The sequence below is a fragment of the Nannospalax galili genome, unplaced genomic scaffold (assembly GCF_000622305.1).
Source record: "Nannospalax galili isolate Female #2095 unplaced genomic scaffold, S.galili_v1.0 scaffold390, whole genome shotgun sequence".
NCBI classification, from domain to species: domain Eukaryota; kingdom Metazoa; phylum Chordata; class Mammalia; order Rodentia; family Spalacidae; genus Nannospalax; species Nannospalax galili.
The window spans coordinates 4,512,386-4,537,035 of record NW_008330777.1 but is presented as its reverse complement, the minus strand read 5'-3'; the positions used below and the strand labels follow the sequence as shown (position 1 = coordinate 4,537,035).

Below are 24,650 nucleotides of genomic sequence, written 5' to 3'. Positions count from 1 at the left end.
CCACCAGGAGAAGACAAAATGTACCCTGACTGTCAGGCACACTTTCTGATTCACTGCTATGAATGAACGAGACCACTTCTTCAAATCCTGACATAGGCACTAGAAATCTTTCAGTTGATTCTCCTTGTAATATACACAAGCATTTCTTCAATGGATTTAATATCTGGTGATAAGTAATTTAGCAAATTTTAATTACAAAGCACTTATTTTTCATGAGTTAACTTCTGACTGAAATTATCATCATTTAAATTCAGCATAGGGATCCAACTTTTAAAAACAAACTCTTTGAGTTAAGTGAGAGATACTAAGCTCACAGTACAACGTCTGTCTCTTCATTCTTGATTATTATTTTGTGTATGTTCTTAGAATGAAAGTATAAGCAATTTTTTCTTATTAAATTGCTAGTATTTGGGGATATTAAAATACAAGTTGAGGAATTAACTTAAAGTTAATTTAATTATATAATTTTAAAAAATTAAAAGTTAATTTAATTATATAGTTAAAAAGAATTTGCTATTAATGTGCGTGCGTGTGTGTGTGTGTGTGTGTGTGTGTGTGTGTGTGTGTATACGTGCACAGGCAAGTGCACAGCAGGGTAAAAGAGGAATTGGTACAGTATGTTTAGGGGGCTCCTGGGAGCAGACACAGCACTGGCCGTAATGAAAGTGGAAGTGGCTTGCGCATGTGGTGCCTAGTTTTCAGGCAGTGTGGTACAATGGTTAGCAGCACAGCACCTACTGCTGGATCTGAAAGCTGGAACTATCGCTACCTTTGCTGTGCTTAAAACCCAATGCCTCAGAGTTACTTCTTATGAATTAGGATTATCCATAGCAATGCATTTTATGGAGTTAGAGTGAGCACTTGGTTTTGCATCTAAAATTCCTTAGAAGTTCGAATGTTTGCACTATCCGGTATCTTTGTCACTAAACATTTCCTATCTATGTACCAATCACCTGAACTAATCCCCTGGTTAATGAATAAAGTAGGTATCAATATTTTCACTGTAGAAATAGGATTTCAGAAGTTAAATAATTTTCAAGTATATTAATATCTAGTTCAAGGTAATATAAATTCAATATACACAAATAGTACATTAAATATGCCTGTCTGAGTGCAGAGTTGTAGAGTTCACTACCATATTAACATTGCCTTGTTAACCACATAAACTTTTCCTCTGCTTCTCTGCTGCCTTGGGTGAAGTAATCCTCTTGCTTCAGAAGCAGTGACAACACTGTTTCTCTAAGGCCAAGTACACTAGAACATCTCGTTGTTTGCACAGTAATTAAGTGAGAAGTGTTTTGACCAAAGAAAACAAGCAGAGAGTGCCTTTGCTGTGGGATTTACGGTTTCATCTTTTTCTGCTTTAATGAGAGCCCTGCAAGGTAAAGAAAGGGGTGTCTGATTTTCCAAATCACAGAAATCTCTATAATTAAACCTTATAACCAAAGCATTACCTACAAACAGTTTCCATAAGCTCTCATGCCCTAGGAGGATTTGAAAAGTTGAAGACAGTTCATGTGAATTATGTTAATGAGAATTCTAATGCTAAATCTAAAATGAAAGCAAAATCAAATGTTTTATTTTTCAGTTTAAAGGAGTACATATGTCATTTCCCGTTTATTTCTACAGGCTGTGAAGATATCTCTGGGTGCCAAGTCTTTCCTGCGCTTTTGTTTTTGCTTTCTTTTCTCACTTGTGCTTTTGTTAGTTCTTTTCACTAAATTTAAGCTCATTTTGGTTAGTCAGTGTATGATGATTTATTTTTTTGGTCCCTTATTTTCAATCTTAGATGGTAACATTTAAATTTATGGGCTGTTCAGCTGGGTGCTTGTTACCTGTGGTATATAGAACCACTAAATGAACACTTATCTGTCCATCATTTGATTGGCTTGATGGGGCATAGACTTCTGCTGAAGACTGGGATTACATGTACACATAAGTCTTCAGCAGGCTTGCCAAGAGTGCTGCTTCCACCAGTCTGCTATAAATTATATCATCTGTCCTATCACATAGTGTCTCCTGATTGGCTAGTTCCTCCAATGGGCAGGGCCTGCTGCAGAGTGTGGACTATGGGGGTGTGGCTAAATGCTGAAAGACAGAATGGACTGACTTTTAATGGACCTAGGGTGATTGCTGGCCCCAGAGGCGTGAGCGAATTATGGGTGTGGCACAGTCTGATAAGGTGGGCTCTGAGGTGAGGCATGAGGCTAGGCACTGGGTACTCATCCTTTGTAAGTTAATAAATACACATAAAATATATTATATGGTTTGTCTGATCACGCAGAATTGGTGTAGTCGGCAGGATATGACAAAACTGAGAATGAGTTTTAGAAAAGCATTAATGGTGGCACTGTTGTGGTTTTTGCAATGGGTTACTAAAAAGAGGCCAGCCACACAGAAGCATGGGCCACAGCTATGTTGTAAATGTGGGGATATGTTGTGGGTATGTGAAGATTTGTTAAAAGTTACTCAAAGGTTAGAAAATCTTTTATCTGCTCTGGACCCAAAGGGAGCTCCCAGAAAAATAGAGCAGCCACTTTGCATGATAAAAGATAAAAAGCTGAAAAGGCAGACCCAGGTGCAGAGCTTGAGAAAGGAAAAAGGTGGGACACTTAGTCTTGTGTAAAGTCCAGGGACTCAGAGGAAAAGACAGATAATAGTAAAAAGAAAAAAGAAAAAAAGCTAACTGTGCTGTAGCTATGAAATATTTCATGCTAGAACTGTTAAAACTAGGGAAAACTTATAAGCAAGAAAGCAGAGAGCCCCTGGCCACGTGGCTTGTGATAGTATGGGATATGGGAGCAAATAATGTCAGTCTAAGTCCTTCAGGAGCTTCACAGCTGAGTTATATAACCACCCATCCATCCTTACGATATAGGCTGTTCAACCTAGGCCAATGTAGGGGGGAGCAGTCCTTAATGGGATGGCTGGTTGAAGGCATTAAAGATACGTGGTTGTCACCAACTAACATGATTAGCAGGGGCTGGAGGACTATAAAGGAAGGGCAGTCACTACTGAGAGAACTAGGTATGAGAAAAGCAATATATGATGTCCAGTTCATTGGGCCAGATGAGACTGTGTTCAGCAGAGACATGAAGGAAAGCTTAATTCAACTAGGACCTTGAAAATGGTATGGAGCTTTAATGGCTTTACTAAGCCCTTTGATGGGACAGGATCTTTGTAAAGTGAGAGAAGTTTTGGCAAATCTAAATGATTCTGACCAGCATGTAAAATATGTCTGTGAGATAAAGAACACCCTATAAGAGATATAAAAAGACCAGACAGAGGAAATGGTCCGCTTGGTTTACTTGATGACAAATGTGGCAAGACTTATGTAAAGCCCAAATCCCCAGAGAAAAAATTGATAGAAAACCAAATTTGGTACTAAGGCATTTCTGGAAGGCTTTAAAACCAGAAGAACAGTTTACAAAGGACATTAGAAGGATAACAACTGTACAAGGGGTGGTTAAGAATCCACAAGGATAAATAAGATGTATTTCTCTTCTGATAAAGGGGTGGAAGCAGGTTTTCCCACCAAGTTCTCCCCCAGAAACCTGGTGTGGTCAATGGGACAATGACAGATGTGGCTACAGTCAGGAGGCAGACCCAGAGCCTGTCTGACTCGGAACCAACAACTGCAAGGGGGACAGGAGAAGCCCCCTGCCTCCTTAGCCCAGTGTAGGGTCAGGCAACTGTTAAGTGTATCAAGAATAAAAGAATCTAACGGGATAACTAAAAATGGCAATGAGCTAACCAAACTAATGCCTCATACCCATGCTATGGTAACTAACAAGGATCTATGGAGAAAACAATTAATACGAACGGACCAAACCTTTCCATGCTTTATGAGACTTTGTCCATGAGTGATGAATATATAATGTCAATGTTCCTTCAAGTGTTTCACAGATGTGAAACCCATTTGAAAGATACCTGAAGAAGCAAAGGCCAGCTATAGACAGCTGTTAAGAAAATCTACAGTACTGGTGTGGGTTGCTCCCCTATGAGCAATTGGTCAGAGAGAGACCCTTGAGGTCCTCCAATTCACCAAGGCTATTGCCATTAATGTCGCTTGTACACTAGAAAGGTCGGTAAGGCCATGTTGCTGAGGACACTGCATGTTGTGAGCACGGGAGAAGAAGAAATGTAACTGAGACTAAGCCAAAAAACTCCATGCCACTGGATGGATGATGTTCATATTGCCAGAAGGCTCTATACAGAGGATTGGGGAGGAAAGGATCCCCTTTAAGTTTACTCAATGATGGACTCACGTGCTGCAATACCTGCAAGTCCAATAATGGCTCAACCACATATGTGCTACTGACAAATTTCTAACTGGATAAGGCCTGCTTCTAGGGGTGTAACATACATCTGGTGCTGTAGACCAGGCCAACGCCTTTTGCCCTAGTGGAGTTGCCATCATGAGTATATTGTTTAATGAATATAGTACACCTATTGGGGTATCTTCTAGGCATCTGTATTTACATTCATGTTTGTTTAAATGTGTCTACTTCCTTCCATTTGTCTTTATAGTAGAAGAAACACCACTGAGATAGATCAGTGGCCACAGCCTAAACATGACTAATGGGGAGGCCCAAGAAGCCACTCTCTTGCCAAGATGCAGAGAGATTGCCCTACATCTATCACCCCCTCCAAGGCTCAGGGACTTTAGTGGAAGATGGATGGAAAAATTATAAGAGCGGAGGAAAGGGACGGAGTGTCTCCCGATTGGCTAGTTCCTCCAATGGGTGGGGCCTGACACAGAGTGTGGACTATGGGGGTGTGGCTGGGGGCCATCTTGGAATAGAATCCGTAAGCCAGCTGGAGAAGCCTCGAGCTGTAGGGAAGCAGCAAGCCACACTCGCAACAGCTGAAAGACAGAATAAAATAACTTTTAATGAACCTGGTGCTATTGCTTGCCCCAAAGGCGTGAGCGAATTATGGGTGTGGCACAGTCTGATAAGGTGGGCTCTAAAGCGTGGCACAGGGCTAGGCACTGGGTACTCATTCCTTTGTAAGTTAATAAATACACATAAAATATAAGGTTTGTCTGATCTCACAGGAGACCCAGAAAGAATTCAGGCCACACATGGCATAATCGAGAGAGAAAAAATGGCTCAATCTCCCTTTGTCATCTCTGATCACACAGAGGTATTTGTACAATCACCTGCCTATGTGCTTGTCCCCATTTCTGCTGTAGGCGTTTTCTCATTACAGGAAAAAATCTTATTTTCTTCTTGACTCCCTGTCTTTTTTGTGATGTTCTTTTGCCAACAGTGATTTTTTTTCTCAATAATCTTCTATTAATGTCCTTCTATCTCATCTGTCACTATTTAATAGCCATTTAAGCATTGTAGGGCACAAGTTAATTATAAAACCACTCTCTTCCAGAACAGGGTCCACAGAAAATCAATCTAAGAGAGATCCCAAATGGCTGCCCTTATGCTGCTAATGTACAAATATTACAGTGAACCTTGAGAGAGATACATTCGACCCTTCCTTGTCATACGTATTACCAGCTCAGTGATGTGATGTTTGCTGTGTCTAGTCTATGTTTCACTGGCCTCTTCATTTCTGGACTTTACAGGAGCCTGTGCTTCATCCTTAACTCCAATAATTCACATGCTCTAGATTCCCTTATTTCCAGTGTACATAAGCAATACTGTCTGGTTGATGATGATTCCATGGGGGAAAAAAATCAGATAACCAACTATGTATTTCTGAAATTAACACTTGCAGTCTACTCCCTTGGCTGTGAGAAGAGGAAATAAAGCAAAAGCCATTGCTGAGAAGCACTGTGTGATTTAGATGACACCCTTTTTGGAAGGTGCCACATCCTTCTCTACCTGGTTCTTGGTGCTTGACTGTGCCCCTTCTTCAGCTGTTCTGACTTGTTTTACCCTGATGACTTAACTTTACTTCTCATTTAGATGCCTGAACCTGTCCTCCCATTGATAATCTGCATAAAACCAAAAAGTAATGAGAGACAAAGCACATGACACCCAGCACAGCAAGCATAGCTCCCCTCAGCCCTTCTCTATGACATATGAGCTCCCTAAGGCACTTGAATTCTGCATCTTATCTGTCCTTTATCTTCCATCAGCAAATACACCAGGATCACTGTTTAGCTGTGGTAATTCTATTTAAATTCTGAATTCAGGGGATTTAGTTTGCTATAGTGATATCAGGATGTGATAAACTCATCTATCAGATAAAAGAAAGATGTTCCACACAATTACAAAACCACAAGTCAAACCAGGTAATTTTATAATCATTAAATTTATTGGGTAAAATTAATCAAACCAATTATTTTATGAAATTAAAGACTTTAGCCAAAGAAATGTGTTACTCTTTAGTAAATATTTGTAGACACTGCTGTATTTAGCATACTTTGTGCATCTTATTTCTTAAAGATGTATTTTCTCTCTGTATAAACTGCAGAAGGTATTCAGTCTGAGGAGATTCTCGGACTGAAGTGGTGAACAGTCCACCTTTCAGCAGTAAATATTCTCACTGATATGTCTTGTAGATGCTCTCAGAGATCAGCAAGATCAGAGCCAACCCAGAATTCACGCATATTCAAATAATATCCAGACACATACCTACCCTTAAAGTACTACATTAGGTGACTTGGTTGTTTGAGGCTCTGGTACAAATAATTAAGAATTTGTAATCTGGGTAAAATTCCAGGGAATTAATTTCTCTTAAATAAAAATGTTTTTCAATATATTTGATTATAACTCAAGAGAAGCTATCAAACACTGAGCAATTTACTAACTATAACTTTTAATATCTTTACATATGTAATATATGCTATTTAAACATTTCAAGAACCCTTTCAAAAAGATAGTCTCATTTTTCAAACAAGGTAACATATTTATAAAAACTAAATTATTACTTCAAACTACAGAGCTAAGATTTAAATCAAGACCTTAACCCTTCAGTTGGTGTGGAATCCTGGGGCAGAATTCTAGAAATCTGGTCCAAACAATAACTTAAACAATTTGAGCATTGTTTACCTCATCCGTAAAAGGGAGAAAAGACCAGCACTTAGAGTTTCTCATTCTAATCACAACTGACAGCATGGGCTGCCTCCTGCACTGCAGAAATGCAGATACCACCAGAAGCAATAAGATGCAGCAACAGCATCAGCATCTACGGCAGTGACAGCAGCAGCAACCGCAGCATTATCACACCATTTGCATTCTCTTACTTAAACAGACAATGGCTACAAATGTCATATATCTCTTGGGGCATAAAATCACAATGAGAAATACTGACCCAACTTAAAATATAATTTAAGAGAGTTTGTCAGTTAATATATGAAAAGAGCCTACAAGTGTGATCAGCATAGAATATTTAATTTCAGATGCAATTATTGTAATGGTTAAGATGACAGACACATGCATTTGACTAAATGGTGTTATATTTAGACCTGATTTATGTTGATATAATTGAAAAAATAATGAAAATGTAAAATAAAAGAAATGAAATAATAGTTTTAAAAATTACTCAAGGGAAAACACTATAAGATGATTTATCTTTTATTATGTAACAATCTTTAACCTATGAGATTACACATTTAAAGAGTTAAGGTTTTATTTAGGATAGTGTCAGCACGGAAGCAATACTTTAACAGAATTTATAGTCAGGCATATATAGTAGGAGCGTCTCTATTTTAAAGGAATATTGGAAGGCCAGGCACAGTGGCACAGGCCTTTAATCCCAGCACTCAGGAGGCAGAGGCAGGCAGAACACTGTGAGTTCATGACCAGCCTGGTCTACATAGAAATTTCCAGGCAAGCCAGGGCTACATAGAGAGGACTTATCTCAAATTACAAAAGCAAAAGACTGTTGGAAGAATAGTTTTCTTAGTTAAGCTAATTAACTTTGAAATAAACTTGTATTTAAGAATATTCAGCTGAAGATTAGTATATTGACTGAACATTTAATAAATGTTCCCTTGGCCCTAGTTGGGAAACTATTGAAGACTAATTGCTACTAGGTGAGGAAGATTTGGTCTTACCAATGATCTCTAAATAGGCTGACTAGACTCCAGTGGATATATTTGCATCGAAGGATACCTGGGTACAAATGCTTGACTGGGTAAGAATTAAGGTGTATGGTCGAATACATGAGGTCTGTTGGGGAGCATGGATGGGAAAAGGGATCTAAATTTGATTAAGAACGGTTGTATGAAATGTACAAAGGAACAATAAATTTTTTTAGTGTCCCCATTATATAAACATGTTGAGCTGATGGATAAAGCTGGGAAAAAGGCTCAGTGGACAAAGTGCTTGCTTTATAAACTTGAGAACCTGAGTATGGATCCCTAGATCCACATTAGAAGTTCAGCAGCAAGATCACATGTCTGTGATCTCAGGAGGAGAGCCCTGGGGCAAGCTAGAGAGCGTGACCAGCCACAGTCTGCAGGCTCTGAGTTCAGCAAGAGACCCTGTCTCAAAACAGTGATGAAAGAAGACACATGATGCCAACCTCCGACATCTACAAGCAAGTGTACACATGTACATGTCAACCTGTACACACACACGTAACAGTCTCATGTGAACATGCATAGTTGCATGCATGCATGCATACTACAGTCATACACAGTAAAATATGATATGTAAATTACAAAATATATCTTACCTAAAGTTCTAATAGGGTCAGAGTAATCAGAGTCAGTAAATTGTCCCATGACATTTGTTGCTCTAAATTTAAACCTAGAAAAAAAGAAAAGAAAAGCCAACAATTTACATGTCCCATTACTTTCTTCCATAAATATTTTAGCAAATAATTATGAAAAATGTATAGTTTAGTCAAGAAAAATACATTAACAAGACATGAATTTAGTATTAAGTTACCACCAGACAACTTTATAATGAATCTGTATCAAGTTAATATTTATTCTGCTCTTGGGTTCATTGAATCGGATGAGACGGTGACAAGAAACTTGAGCAAATTCATGAGCAGTTAGCAGTGGACGAAAATGAAGCACATCATCTCCCTCATATTTGTTTAGATGGAATAATTTAGGACCAGTAAAAGTGTGACTAATACAATTAACAAATATGATTCATAATACCTGTTATATCTCAACTGCTTTTGGAAATAGAACAGAATCAAATTACAAAGATTATTTTGTTCACATGTACACAAATTAAGAATAATGATTTCAAATTTTAGTACGTGTCTAGTTGTATTTACTCATTTTTATATGTTTGGAATAGATAAAAGTACAGAAGTGAATGAAGCATAAAAATTACTAGGTGATTCTAAGATCCTCAAAGACATTTGAAATTCACCTCATTTGAAAACTAAAGCACAGCTTCCATTTAAACATGTAAAACAAAGAACTCTCAGTGTATGATTTATTCTTTAGCATTATCAAACTCTTATGATTTAATTTGTTTTATAATGAATCTGTCTAGGAAACAAATATTCAAAGGAAACAATAAATAAGAGTAAATATAAAATTTTGAAGCTCATCATTTTTAAACTGTCTTCTTTAGTTCAAGCAATAACTTAGAATTTAATTTAAAGTAATTACATTTAATAATAACTGATAGTGCATTATATTTTAATTGCCTACTTTTTCCTAATTTTTCTAATACTAGCTTAGCCTAAGATATTTATAAGAAATTTAATAATGTTTTAGCTAGCAGGCAGAAATGAAAGCTCCTGAATTAAAAAAAATTGATAGTTACAATTACATTTGGAAAATAAAGGCTAAAGCAATTATCTTCTAAATTATAGTCTTATTATATGAAATAAGATCATCAATTAAATAGAGAATAAAATTAACACATCTAATAAAATACTAATAAAGTCACTCATTCAGATATTTGACATGATATAAAAGAGAGTTATTGCTATTAGCGTCATAAAGGAAAACCATAATTAATTGAAAGATCATGATGCTGTTTCTGAAAACTTATACATCATTGTACATGCCAAGAGGCAAGAAAACAAATGAAAACACATTAGTCAGGGCATTCATTACAGAAATAAGTTCTCTACCTACTTATAGCCTCCAATATCACACTTTTCATGTCACACTAATGTACCAAAATCATAATTTCTTTCAGGACTGTATGCTTTTCTTATAATACTATATACCTGTTCAATGAGTGTATAATGCCTTTTTTTTCATTCCCCTTGCCTGAACAATCAGGCCCACTCTATATGGCAGAAATCTAGTGCTCACTGGAATGGTGGCAGGGTGGGTGGATGGACAGGTGACACAGTAATAAAATTGTAGCACATGGTTGTCATAACCTATACTTACATATATTGCTTTTTAGGTTTCAGAGGTCCATTGCAAATTTTCTCTTCATTTCCAGGAATCATACAGGCATTATCAGCACCTATTATGTAGATTTCTTCATTACCACTGAACTTGGTCTTTCCCTCTACACATGGAGGATTTGGGAAACCTTCATTTGTAAAATACGGCCTTGCTTTGTTAAAATATGCATCATACCATTTTGTCACATTTCCATCTTGCTGAACTAGTTTCAGAAAGGAAAGAAAACAGCTATTACAAGTAACAGTGAAGGCATTTTTACATTAATAGGATACTTTGTATGATTCCATTAGGGAAATCTATACCAACAACAGCCACACTATGAACAAAAGGGATAATTCAATGTCTGCCTGGAGAGACAGGTAACTTTATCCTCCACCACCTATGAATTTAAGACATTGTTGTGTAAGATGATTCATCCATCAGTCAAGAGTCACTCTCATTCATTCAGATATCCAAAGAAGCTATGGGGACTCTATCTTGTCCAAATCAGAGCAATCATACTAGCATGCGAAATAAGTAAATCATATATTTTTCACATATATGCCTTTTCACATTTTGGTAAAATATCTCTAGAGATAAATAATTACTATAATCAATGATAATATTGACATTTTATTAATAATCTTAAATTGTGGTACATCAGGAGTCAGCTTTATTCACTAATTTTGAATGGAGCCTCCTGTAATTTCACAAGATAAACTGACATCAAGTGATACCTCCTGTTTCTGCCACAAGCACTTGAACATTTTTTATTGGTCCATGATCATCGTTGTAGTAGCATATCGGCATTCTGATTGTAATTGTTGTTGAAGTCACAAGCAGTTTTCCTGTGGCATCATAAATAGGGATTGGCTTGGTTTTGGGTCGAGCTGGAGCTATAAATAGGAAAATATCACTATAATTTTTTTTTTCTGATCAGAAGAAATAAGCTTGAAATTCCAATTTTATGCAGATAATTTAGAGATGAATTGAACACAAACACAAATATCAAACAAAGAAGTTGTGTTTGGATACAGCAGAGATTCAGCAATTATTATCTCATGTACATATAATTGTGAGTGTGAGACTTGTCAGAGATAATGTCTGAGCATGTGACTCCTCCTTGTGTTTTAAAAATACTCAGTTTATCAATGCTGTCACTAGAAATTTTAAAACGCACAAAATTACTGACATCTCACTAATACTTTGATATAACTTATTCTTTTCCTTTGTGTTGCCGGTTGACTAATTTCTATTCTAGTCATAGCAACCTTCTTGCTTGTATTCCATGCCAAGCCCTTGAGTGACAGTCCCCCATATTTTTATTTATGTTCATATTATCATGTAAAATACATATAATCATGTATGGTAGACTTCTAACTGTTGAGTTTTCTAATGTGAATACAGTATGCACTAGAATTACCCCACATATTGCTTATCACATATATAAAACTACTCACACTGTAGTCTTAGTGACTACAATATACAGTACCGCTAGATAATATTTCTTCATCCATCTACCCAATAAATGAAAATTCACTTTCCTTACAGTTTTTGAACATTTTCTGTAGTCATTAATCTTGAACAATGAACTTTATTTGTTCACCTTTGTATTTCTATGGACTAGATTACAAACACTAGAATTTCTGTTACAAAAAAGAAAGGTACTTCATTTGTGTGTGTATGTGTGTGTGTGTGTGTGTGTGTGTGTACGCACATGTACATCCATAAATGTGCTTACTCATGTAGAGGCTCAAAGTTGACATACAGTGTCTTCCTTAATTGCTCTTCACTTTATTTTAGATGTGGATTCTTTTGCTGAACTTAGAACTTGAAGATTCCAGCTTGTCTACCTAGCCAGCTTGTATTGGGGATCCACTGTCTCTACGTCCAGAGTGCTGGACTTCGGACAGTCACGATGCCTACTTGATTTTACATGGAATCTAAGGATCTGAACTCTGATTCTCATACTTATATAGCAAGCACTTTATACACTAGTCTATATTCCTAGCCACTCAGATATGCACTTTTAATTTTAATAGACATTCCCAGAATACTTTCTAAAAGTACCATAATAATGTGTATAATAATGTATATATACACAGACATATACACATATATACAGCTATAAGAAGAAATGAAATATATGTATACACACAGATTCACACATATATATTTGTTGTTTGAGCAACAGTATGTTAATTAACCAGATTTAAATATTTTTTAAAAGTCTCTCAGTAGTGCCACAAAATCTGCAATATTATTCCCACTTAATAGATGAGAAAATGGGCTTATACCTGTCTAATGCAAAAATCGGGATTTCAACCAAACCCTTTTTACTTGGGTCTTTGACCTTCTCTCTTGTGTATCAGAGTCAAATGCAAATCTCTTAGTTGATGCATCTCTTTGGTATTCTGACAAGCAAAAACTAGAATGAGACTTGATAGGTATGAGGTAATAAACTTCAATAAGAGAGAAAGATCTATGAATAATGAAGGGGCAAATAGCAGGAGGAAGTGACAAGAATACTCATATCACAGATGCCTGGTATCAGAGCTGTCTAAAGGAGAGTAGGAAGGAAATCGGGGAGGCAGGATAGAGTAGAAGAAAGGTTGAGTTTGCTGAAGTTCTGAGCCCTCCACGAGGCCACTTGGAACAAGTTTCATTAACAGGAATAAATTACTGGTTACTGCTACCCAACCTTATGTTATTTGTCACATGAGACTGCTGCTAATTCAATACTCCTGTGACTAAGAAAATCATGCACACCACCAAAGAAAAGCTATTTCTTGAGGACTCCACCATGACAAACATATATTATCTTCTCTGCCTGCATTAGAGAAGGAGCATTTTGAATCATTTTGGCATGAGAAAGGCAAAACGTGAAATGGGTAGTTTCAGTAAAGTGTGAAAACTATGGGTCTGCTCTATCTGCATGCATACATGTCTATCCTGAGTAATAAAGAGAAATTAGCATGCTATGATTCAATCTTTGTGTTTTCTGAAGACATTTTATGAAAAACAATGGTTTTGAAAACTTTGTTTATTTCAAAATATAGAATGTTTTGCTATTTTTTAATTTATATGTTTGAGTGTGTACCTGCTTGTCTGTGTGAGCAGCACACACATTCAGGAGCTTGTAGAGGCCAGAAGAGGGCTTTGAATCCCCTGGAACAGGAGTTATGTATGTTTGTGAGTGGTTCAGGGTGGGTGCTGAGAATCAAGCCTGAGTCTTCTGCAGGAACAGCAAGTGTGCTTAATAGTGGAGCCATCTCTGCAACCCCAGAAGTTTATCAAATAAAATAAAATATTGCTTAGAAATAGGGAAGCATTTATATTGGCTAGTGATTAATGAAAAGATAAAATTAATAATTTTATCTAATCTTTTTATTCATAATAGTAAAATTTTGCAGATACTATCCAAATAAGTTTTCAAAAGATTATCACTTTCAGTCCTCATAATAAACTATCTGAGGGGTAGCCATCAATATTATCTGTTCTCTAAAGATTTATACATGTTAAAAAGTGTTTCCAGAGCCAAATGCATATCAAGAGACCAATATGGAATTCAGTGTCAAGAGTTTCCAACACTCTGGGAGACATACTACTTGGAATTCTGCTAAAGAGAGCTGGGAACAGATGCTTTGGAGTTTTCTTTTGTTTAGTGTTTGTTGATGTTTTCTTTAAAAAGTCTCATGAAGTCTTTGTTCTCTTTCTTTTTAAATGGCTCTATAAGTGATAGAGGTAGCAAGATCCATCACTTTGTTTCAATCTTCAGACAAGCAGTTACCAAAACTGGTCAAATGGCTCTAAATTCTTCTTTTGGGTTTGTGGATCATTTGTCAGGGGGAGAATTTTAGTTATAATCTTTATGAAAATACTATCCAAGATTAATGAATTGATCTACTTTAGAATCAAAATTATGATGTTGATTATATGGGAGTTTCATAAGTACTATTTGATAAACTAAACTGAATCTAAGTTCTAAGATAAACAGAGATCAGTTAAATAATCTAAGGTGCCTCAAAATCTAGGCAGACTATTTAAACAAACTTTCTTCTAAACAGGGATCATTGAGGAATAGGGGGTGGAGAGATTGTAGGAGCCAGGGGTAGTGCATCACCATAAGGAAACACTCCTCCAGGCTTCTGGGAACATGCTCATACAAACTTGCAGCAATGGTGACAGCATGTACAAGACTCATGCAAATTCAATCAGACAAAAACCAGCATAGAACAGGGAAATGGTCAGGAGGTGCCAACCTTAGCCCAACAACTATTGGCAGCTGATCACTTCTGGGTGAGGGAGAGTTGATATTATTTAAGGAAGTGACACTAGATAGGATGAATGGGCTTTTTCTTCAGAAAAGTTTGTGTTTTAAAACAAAAGAATTATAAAACAGCTGGGCATGATTGTGCATGCCTTTAATCCCTGGAGGCAGAGGCAGGAGATCTCTGTGAGATCAAGACCAATTTGGTCTATATAGAGAGTTCCAGGCCCGACAGCACTACATAGTGAGACCCTGCCTAAAAAACAAGCAAACAAAAATATATAAGACAAAGCATGGGCATTCTCTTTAATAATTCATGCTATTCTTTAGATATTACAAATATACTTTTAATAAGCATACATTGTTACTTAATACATGCATAACTGATGCATAAGCATCATTTAAGATTTGTAAGCTTTCACATGAAAGTCAGATCGTAAACATTGATAAACAACTTTTTATCAGAAGGCAGCTCACATTTACCTTTAATGTCCATGGTTATTTTCATCTGTACATTTGGCCCTGCACCTGCGCTATTGATTGCATAAACCTAAAACAAAGCAAGAGCTTATCACTATTTCAGGTCCTCCTTATAACTGAATATGGTCATAAGCAATTAAAAAGTTATCTCTCTTTTAAAAGTAATTGTGTACTACCTATGAATGTTTTCTTGACCCAACTGAATATCATATATATCAGAAGAATATTGACAAGGAAGTATTTCTTAAAATTGATATTCTGGTAGAAAATCTTGAGAGCAAATCTGAGTGAGCTAGAGTGTCATTCTGGTAGAAAATCTTGAGAGCAAAATGAGTGAGCTAGAGTGTCATCCCAAAGCCCAGGACAGACTGCGGCTGCTATTTGAACCCACAGGAGGAGCCCAGCATAAGAACCACTGTGCTGACGCTCTCTTCGTCAACTCCAACATCTGTTACTTCTCTCTGCATCTACTTCATTTGACCTGCTTTAAATCCATATTCAAGATCCTTTTTTGGCTTCTGAGATGAAATCCTATTCCCTCAGCCTCCCTGTTTTCCTGTATTAAATCATCCTCCTGAAAGTTGGCCTTTATGCCCTTCTTCACCCCTGCCCCAAAGTTTCTAACGCTATAACCTGCATAATGCAGCATATACACATAAAACATTTCTGTTTGTGTATACAGAGGGTGATTTACACCAATGTGAATCCTTTCAATTAACTTTGCACTTAGAAAGCTAAGGACTCGGAATCCTTTAATTTCCTTCATCTGGCTGAATAAAACAAAAACTGTGTTTTTGAGCAATTTTGTTGTACTTATTAAACACAATTTGGTATACATACTATATTCATTAGAATTAATTTATTTTGTGTACTGGCCTATCCTTCCGTAGTGTTAATACTCTGGAAATTCTTCTGTTGGATTAAACCTATAATAACATATACGGTATGACAGAGATATTAAAGAGACAAATGCTATAAAATGCGGCACAGATAACTAAATGAAGTATTTACTAGCATCATTGGCTTTTTAGAAAATAAACTATTCAAAAAGAAAAGTGATGCTCCACTTTTTATTTCTTCATGATACGATTATAAATTTGAGATAAGTTCAAAAAAGTTGGATTTCTTAAATAGCAATGTGCATAAAAGATACTAGCTAATCTTTTAAAATAAAAATATTCCTAGTGAACCTTAACATACTAATGATGCTTTAAATTGCAATTTTCAAGTCATTATATAATTTTAATTTTTCTTTAGAGATTAACTATACTTTGTTTTATTTACTAGTCTCTCTTGTTCACAATAGCCAAGATAATATAGTATTTCTCTACCTACCATAACCATAAACATTTAATCCTCACAAAAGAATCCTGAAGAAGTTACCATTTCTATCACCCATTTTTCACATAAGAAAGTTGAGTCATATATTTGAAGCTGTCTAGATGGGCACAGATGCCAAGATTTGAACTCAGGTTCAAATTGCCACTCATCCTCTAATAGATATTTCATAAAAGTGATCTACTTAACTGAATGTGTAATAAGAATCTCTCAAAAGATAAAAGTTAAGGTTAGGAAAAGTGTATATTTACCTATTTATATTTCTGTATCAGCATAAAATATTCTGATTGAAAATTATAAGGAATTGTTCTATGGATTAAAAGTTAATCTATGGAAAGTGTAGATTGGGTGATAGGTTGATGAAAGGTGATTTCTCTAAACCAGACAATTCATCTTATAATCTCCAAGCATGATATAAAAACAAGTAAAGGAGCTGGGCATGGTGGCGCACGCCTTTAATCCCAGCACTTGGAGGGCAGAGGCAGGTGGATCTCTGTGAATTCAAGGCCAGCCTGGTCTACATAGTGAGTTCCAGGACAGCTGGGGCTACAGGGAGACCCTGTCTCAAAAAGACCAAAATAAAATAAAAGTAAAGGATAAAATAATTTGTATATATGTATGAGAAATTGTGCACATATTTATGGTAGAAATAAACTCATCTCTGAAATTTTCATTGAAACTTGCTTCTATGTACTTCATTTATAATCACATACATAATTTTCTTTTCAACAACTATCTCTTTACATGTCATTATTCTTTGACTTTAATGAGCGTTTTCTTTTTTCATTATTTCTAGATGTCCACTCTTCTTGTGAAAACTTTTCAGAAAATAGTACTTGCTGAACTGTAACAGGAAATAGACAATTTCATTCATCTAAATATTTTTTCTGCTGATATTTTAACAGTAATCTCACAAAAGGATATAGGAAATGTGGTATGCAGAGTTAGTACAGCATTTCTGAGGGCTGAATTTCTAAACTGAGTTAGGGAGCTAGGTAAATAGTTAAAGCTGTGACTGCTTACACTGATGTTGTAAGTATGTCCACCTTTCAGCCCTTCTAGCATTGCAATGACCGCCATGTCTGTCTTCTGGATGATGCTGAGGTTATGAATCTGGACAGCAGTGGGATCATCTTCTCGGTAAACTAATGCTTGGTACACTTGGATATTTCCATTAGGCTGAGAAGGCGGAAGGAATGTCAGCTGAAATTTTGTTACTTCATCTGGTATCTTCTGAAATGTCATATTGTTAGGTGGGTCTTTGGGAGCTGTAAAGAAATATTGACAATTACACTTTTTAAAATGTGTCATTGTAATCTCAATATAAAATGAATTTCCTTCAAGTTTCTGCTTTTAAAGATGAATACACACATTGTATAACCATATAATAATATAAACTAGCCAAATGGCCAAGAAACTGATTTCATTAGTTCATAAAAATCCTGTTTGTTTCAGTTTGTTTGTTTGTCTTTTCATATGTGTTTGTGTATTCCGTGGTGGGGATCAAAGCTAGGGCCACCCCTGAGCTGCACCTGCAGTCCTGCTACATTTACTTTTATATGGAAAGTGCTTCTCTGAATTTTAAAGCATTTTATTTAAAAATAACACAAATTCACAGGAAATTGTCAAAACAGGAACATAGTCCCACATAATGTCATCTTCCAGCTTTGCCCCATGTAGCTGAATATCAAGTCAAAGTATTGACATTGTTAGAGGATCAATAGTAAGACTACAGGTCTTATTCTGAATTCATGACCTTCATGTTTTTGTCAATGAGCTATAATTCTACAGAATTCTAATCCTAGCGAATTCCTATAATCACCAACAGAATGAACATATAAAGCCAGGCCGTCACTTTAAACATGCTCTCTCCTAATATGCCCTTGTTAGTAGCACATACTAGTCATTCTCCATTTCTATTGTCTTGTCATTTTCAACATGTTGATAGCATGATGATCTTGAGGCCCATCAAGGGCTGCCATGTGTATCAATACTTCATTTTTTTTTAAATTGCATTTATTTATTTTGTGGCAGGCAAGTGGGTGCCATGTTGTACATATGGAGGTCAGAGGACAACTCACAGATTTGATTCTCTCTTTTCAACACGTGAGTCCCAGTGGTCAAAATTAAATTGTCAGTTGGTAAACATTTTTACCAGCTGAGTCATCGCTGATCCACAAGTCTCCAATTATAGAGAAACGGTACAGGGGCGTTTTTTTTGTTTTGTTTTGTTTTGTTTTGTTTTTATCACTAAGAAGTGTTCCATTTCGTAGTTATGATAGTTTGTTTATCCTGGAAACACATTTGGGTTGTTACCAATTTTTGTTATTGTTAAGACTAATATTAATACTCATGCATGTGTGATCATCTGTTACTGATTCTTTATGATCAATGTTAACTATCAATTGCTTGGTCATGCGAGAAGTGCATATTTAGTTTTATAAGATAGACTACCAAATGGTTTTCACATGTGCCTATACCATTTTATATTCCCATTCACAGGTATCAAAGTCCAATCTCTCTTCGTGGTTTCCAGTCTCTGGTACTATTAATACTTTTTAAATTATTATGTTATCTGCTTGGGTAGATATATAATTACATGATATTGTAGCTTTAATTTGCATTTCCGTACGGCTAATGGTAATGAAATTTTGTCTAATTATGTGCTTCTTCTCTAACCATGACTCCTGGATAATAAAAATATCTGTTAATTCCTTTTGACAATTTTCTAATTATCTTTTTCTAATTCCTAAATTTTGAGATATTCAGTTTATTTTATTGAATTACAAACAGCTTAGTATGTCACTAGTTACAACAGATTATGAAATAAATGATACATAAACACTTTTTTATGAATTTTATTGTTAAAAGAGCTACAGTTCCCCATACCAGACTATCAGAATGAATTAGTAAGTTCATTTTAATCAACAGGGAATGGAAATTTTTTCTCTTTTGTAAAAAATTTCTGTGAGGAAGATTTAAGAGTTGGCTATCAGGTACCCAAGCTTTGTTAACTTTCAAACATCTTTATAGACAGTTTCTTGAAGCAGTTTCTGAAATGTTAATGAATAATAGTAAGTAAAAAAGAAAAGCAGGTAAAATATTATTTTGCCAAATATTAAGTAGAAACTGTATAGTTAAAATAAAGGTAAGCTGGTTTCAATATATGCTTACATTTGCTTTTTATACACTTACAATGTTTGAGAAATATATTTTTAGCTTAAAAGAACTGTTTCTCTAAATTTAGGACCAGGTGTAAGCTGGATAAGGCAACAGATTCCCTCAATGTCTGTAAGAACTTCTTATCCCCAAGTTATCCATGGCTTTACATCATAAATTCTCTTGGAAATTAGTTTTTTAAAAATATTGTTAATTACTGTCTTGAATAATATAGAAAATTAAGATTTGACAACCAGGGCTTTATACATAAATGTGAATGCATTCAACAATTCCTTCTTCAGAGAAAAACAAGAGAAACACAAAAAGCTTAGCAAAAAAAAAAAAAGTCTGTGATACTTGTCAGGAAAATAGAGACAAATAAAATCAAAGTGTGAGAAAAAATTATCTCGTAAATTAGAATCTTTATAGGAAAAAAATAGAAAATATAGTATAAGGAAAAGATGGCAGAAAATATTTTTACCTCATATACATCCCTTAGAAATAGGAACAACTAATCTATAACAAGCCATCCCTCCACCTGATATTTCCAGGGACATATCTGGTAACAAAGACCATCAGGACTCTGAAGGAGGAGGGCAAGCAAGCTCTGGGAGGTTTGCTTTCCACACTTATTTTCTATTGTTTTCACAGCCTTTTTGTTCATTCAGCTCCTGTTCAGAGAAACTTAAAGAAATCTATATAAATTCTAAAAGTTATTAAATAGTCACATAATAAGATATACCATTTGACTAACTGTAGAAAATAATTAAAATCAATGTAACTTGGATTTTAATCTTTAAATCCAGGTTGTTTAACAGAGGAGTATTATTAGTAAATTTTCATTAAAGTCAAGACAGAAAAATCAAGCTAAATTTTAGATGGCTCATTATTGGGTACAGACATCTGGAAAATTACTTCATAGGCACAGTAATTCAGGTTATAAAATAGCAGATTTAACAGGTACAAAAAGTACTATGGAATGCTTTCTATTTGTTTCTGTGTTTACTGGGATTGAAGATTCTTTGTGTCCCACTTTGCCTCAAAGCTGTTGTTAACAAAAGGCTTTACTTTGTCAATTGCGATGTCATTGGTTTTTCCTTTTATTTATTTGCTTTAAAATGCCTCATATCATATATCATTTTTATAGTAGAGAGTGAGGAACTGTAAGAAAGACCAACAGCCAAGTCTCAGTCAGTTTTTAACAATGGTGAAAACATCCCTTACCTGATTCTAATGTGGTAACTATCACTTTGGCACTTGACTTCCCTTCTGTGTAGGCAACACTGATGTTTCCAGTAAACGCAGTGATTACCACAGAATACCTTGTAAATATCTTTAAGTCATTAATTTCTATAGTTTTATTTTCTTCATTTGATTTCATGAAGGAAATATTAAAGTCATCATCATCTACCTATGGGGAAAAGTATTCAACAGTTAAGGAAAACAATAGTCCAAAACCACAGGCATATTGATCTGTCCAAGATTTACCTATGTGCTTTGCAATCAGGTTTTTCTAAGAAATCCAAAATGGAAAGTTTTGTCGTCATGAAATTATTTTCTGGTTCAATAGTTTATAGAAGAAAGCATATAGGATTGGTGCCTCTATAATTTGAACCCAGGATTCACATCCCAAAATGGCCCCTAAAAGCCATTTGGCAAACCACTTATGCTGTGGCTTACTTTCTACTGGGGTGGTAATACCAAGTTATACTACTTCATGAAGATTTGTAAAGAAGAGATCTGAGGTAGTTGGCTGGGCGATTTTTATTTAAAAAATTAATTATCCTCAAAACTAAATGCAATTTATATCATAATTCAAAAGACACTGATAGTTGCACTGTATTTATGTACTTTCTAGCTGAATCACAATATTCAGAAGATACATTTTTAAATTTTAATCCAATTTGTAAAAATTTTGGCCAGTAATCACAGTTTACAAAGCTCTAACCCAGCACTCTGTGTCTTCCGAAATATGGATGTAACTAACTGTAAATGTCATAATTACAAAAAAGTACACAAAGGAGTATCTTTGGGTGTATTAAATGTAGCTGTATGATTAATTCAAACAGTTTGTTTTTGATGGACGTTATTGCCCATTAACACTAGACATTAAACATTGTTAAAGTTTTTAGCACTAAATAGAAGGGCTTCAGGATGGGTAGATGGCTTAGGTGGTAAAGAGCTTGCTGTATAAGTATGGGCACCCAAGCTTGGACCTCTATCATCTATGTACAAGCCAGGTGGGGTGGGGCACATCTGGTACCCCAATACTGGATGTTAAGAGCAGAAAGGAACAGATCCTTAGAGCTTTCTGACCATCCAGTCTAGCCAAATCAACCAGTTCCAAGTTCAATGAGAGATCCATCCTGTCTTTTAAAAAAAAGGCCTGAGGAGGACACCTGATGTCAACCTATGACCACATGTATGTGCATGCTCTCACATGCACCTGAATTCACATGCACACACACACACACACACACACACACACATACACACGAACATGTACACTGTACACAGAGAAAAAAAATTCAAAGTTTTTCTTGACATAATCATTAGAAAATCTATAACACTGCGAGGCATATTGCTTTTAGGTACATGAAATAACTACAACTAGTTTTATGTATGGCTTGCATTATGAAGTTAACTTTTAACTTTCACATCCTTTGTAACCCTGAGATAGGAATTTTGGTATTACTCAATCATTTCTTTAAATGTTTCTGAAAAGTCAACTCTTAAGTTTCACGTCCTTTTAATCTTGAGATAGGATTTTTTGTATTATTTAATTATTTCTTTAATTTTTTGTTTCTGAGAGCTTTTAACTTAAAAAAGATGTTGCTAAAAGACAATAAAAAATGAACACTATTGTAAGTATTATCACCTTAGAAAAAGCAGTGGAAAGCGATGGCCAAGGTCCCTAAAACAATGGGAAAACATTTCAGCATAAAAATTAGACTTATTGCTCTCCTCCTATCATGGGCACTGGTCCATTTCTTCTCTTGGCACCACAGACCTCTGGACTAACCCTCTTGGCCCAAACTCCCCACTGCTTCCTGATCCTTTGTACCCAGACCAACCCAATTCCTCAGACTAGTCTCCTGGAGCCCTCAAAGCCTGCTCCTTCCCCTACTTCAACTTTGCATACCTGAGACCAGCCTTCATGCTGGGCTGTCCCACCCCCAACCTGGATTCCTGAGACCAGCCTTCTTCCCTGCTTGCTCTGGATTCCTGAGACCAGCCTCCTTCCTGACTGCCTGAGAGTCCTGAATCCTAGCTCTAACTAGCAATCCTCCCAAATTGTACTGTGCCTGCTGACTAGAGGGATCCAGACCTTAGGAGAAAGCCTGAGAGCATCTGATCCTCATTCAACTTGGGCCTCTGTGGGAACTCCTGAGCAGCAGGACAAAAGCCATCTGGACCCTCCAATATAAAATCAAAACAGAGAACCTGAAGCCTAGACCAACCAGCTTTTCATGCCCAAAAAGTAAACCACAAAGACACATAAAGCTTACAAACAGAAAGAGACCTAAACTCAACAAAGGAAGGCTTGAATCTCACACAAGAATCAGAAAAAACAAAAGAAATCCACATATCACAGTGAAAAAATAATAACATGAAAAAACAAAATAATATATCCCCACCAAGTACCAACAATCCTCTAGAGGAGAACAATGAGAACCCCCTAGAGACAAAACAGGACATTGAATTCAAAAGAACAACTAAAAACATGATAAAAGAATTCAGTGAATTTAAAGAACACACAAACAAAAAAATGAAAGAACTGAAAGAAGATAGGGATAAACTTCCAAATGAATTCAGAAAAGAGTTAGAAATATTGAAGAATACTCAGGCTGAAATGAAGAAGGAAGTGGAACACTCAATAAGCCAATTAGAAACAATAGAAAAAAGCCTCACCAATAGGATGAATGAAATGGAAAACAGAATATCAAGACTGGAAGATAAAGTGGATGAATTAGACCACAAGCATGGAATATGCAGGAATTGTGTGACACCATAAAAAGACCGAACTTACAAATCACAGGCATACAGGAAGAAGAATCTCAGGATAATGGTATGGACCAGATCTTCAACAGGATTGTAGAAGAAAATTTCCCGAAATTAAAGAAAAAAAAATGTCCATACAAATACAAAAAGCACATAGAACACCAAATAGACAGGACCAGAAAAGAAACTTTCCATGGCACATCATAGCAAAAACACTAAACGTACAGGACAAAGACACAATACTGAAAGCTGCAAAAGAAAAATGTCACATATAAAGGAAAACCCATCAGAATTACAGGTGACTTTTCAGTGCAAACTATGAAAGCCAGAAGAGTCTGGACCAAAGAATTCCCAGTTCTAAATGACCACAGATGCCAACCCAGATTACTTTATCGAGCCAAAATGTCTATTATAGTTGAAGAGGAAAGAAAAATCTTCCATGACATAAGTAAGCTGAAAAAATTCATGTCCATAAAACCAGCCCTTCAGAGAGTTCCTGAAGTAATACAAACAGCTGAAGAAAGGAATGGTTATATCCAAGGGGTAACAGAAAGAACCTTTATGAATGCATAACAGTGGAGACACACAGTTACACCAAGAATGAGAACAAAAATCAAAACGACAGGAATCAATACATATCTTACATTAATTACTTTAATATCATTGGCCTGAACTCCCCAGTCTAAAGACACAGACTAGTTGAATGGGCTAAGAAACAAAGTCCATCTTTTTCTTGTCTTCAAGAAACCCATCTCACTTTCAAGGACAGGCATTACCTTAAAGTGAAAGGATGGAAAGAAATATTTCAAGCAAATGGTACTAAGAAAAAGGCAGCAGTTGCAATTCTAATATCTGACAAAATAGACTTCAGATTAACACTAATCAGAAGAGATAAAGAGGGCCACTTCATTCTGATCAAAGAACAATTGACCAAGAAGATATTCCAATCATGAACACATATTCACCAAACTCTGATGCACCCAACTTCATAAAAACAGTACTACAGGACTTTAAGACCAAGATTATTCCCAACTCATTAATAGTAGGGAACATCAATACCCCATTGTCTCCATTAGCTACATTAACAGGACAGAGAATTAACAAAGAGAGATCTGA

The 24,650-nt window shown here is 35.9% G+C and overlaps 1 protein-coding gene across 1 annotated transcript in view; it reads right to left on the bottom strand.

The window, feature by feature from the left end:
- Ptprq (protein tyrosine phosphatase receptor type Q) overlaps positions 1-24,650 on the bottom strand; it is a 227,017-nt gene that overhangs the window by 54,465 nt on the left and 147,902 nt on the right. Inside the window, exons 28-33 of the mRNA XM_008852127.2 lie at positions 20,757-20,943; positions 17,397-17,641; positions 15,039-15,105; positions 11,023-11,181; positions 10,286-10,508; positions 8,647-8,720 (exon numbers count right to left, since the gene is read on the bottom strand). Of these exons, the coding sequence (XP_008850349.1) occupies positions 8,647-8,720; positions 10,286-10,508; positions 11,023-11,181; positions 15,039-15,105; positions 17,397-17,641; positions 20,757-20,943 (955 nt within the window). The remainder of the gene's footprint in view (positions 1-8,646; positions 8,721-10,285; positions 10,509-11,022; positions 11,182-15,038; positions 15,106-17,396; positions 17,642-20,756; positions 20,944-24,650) is intronic.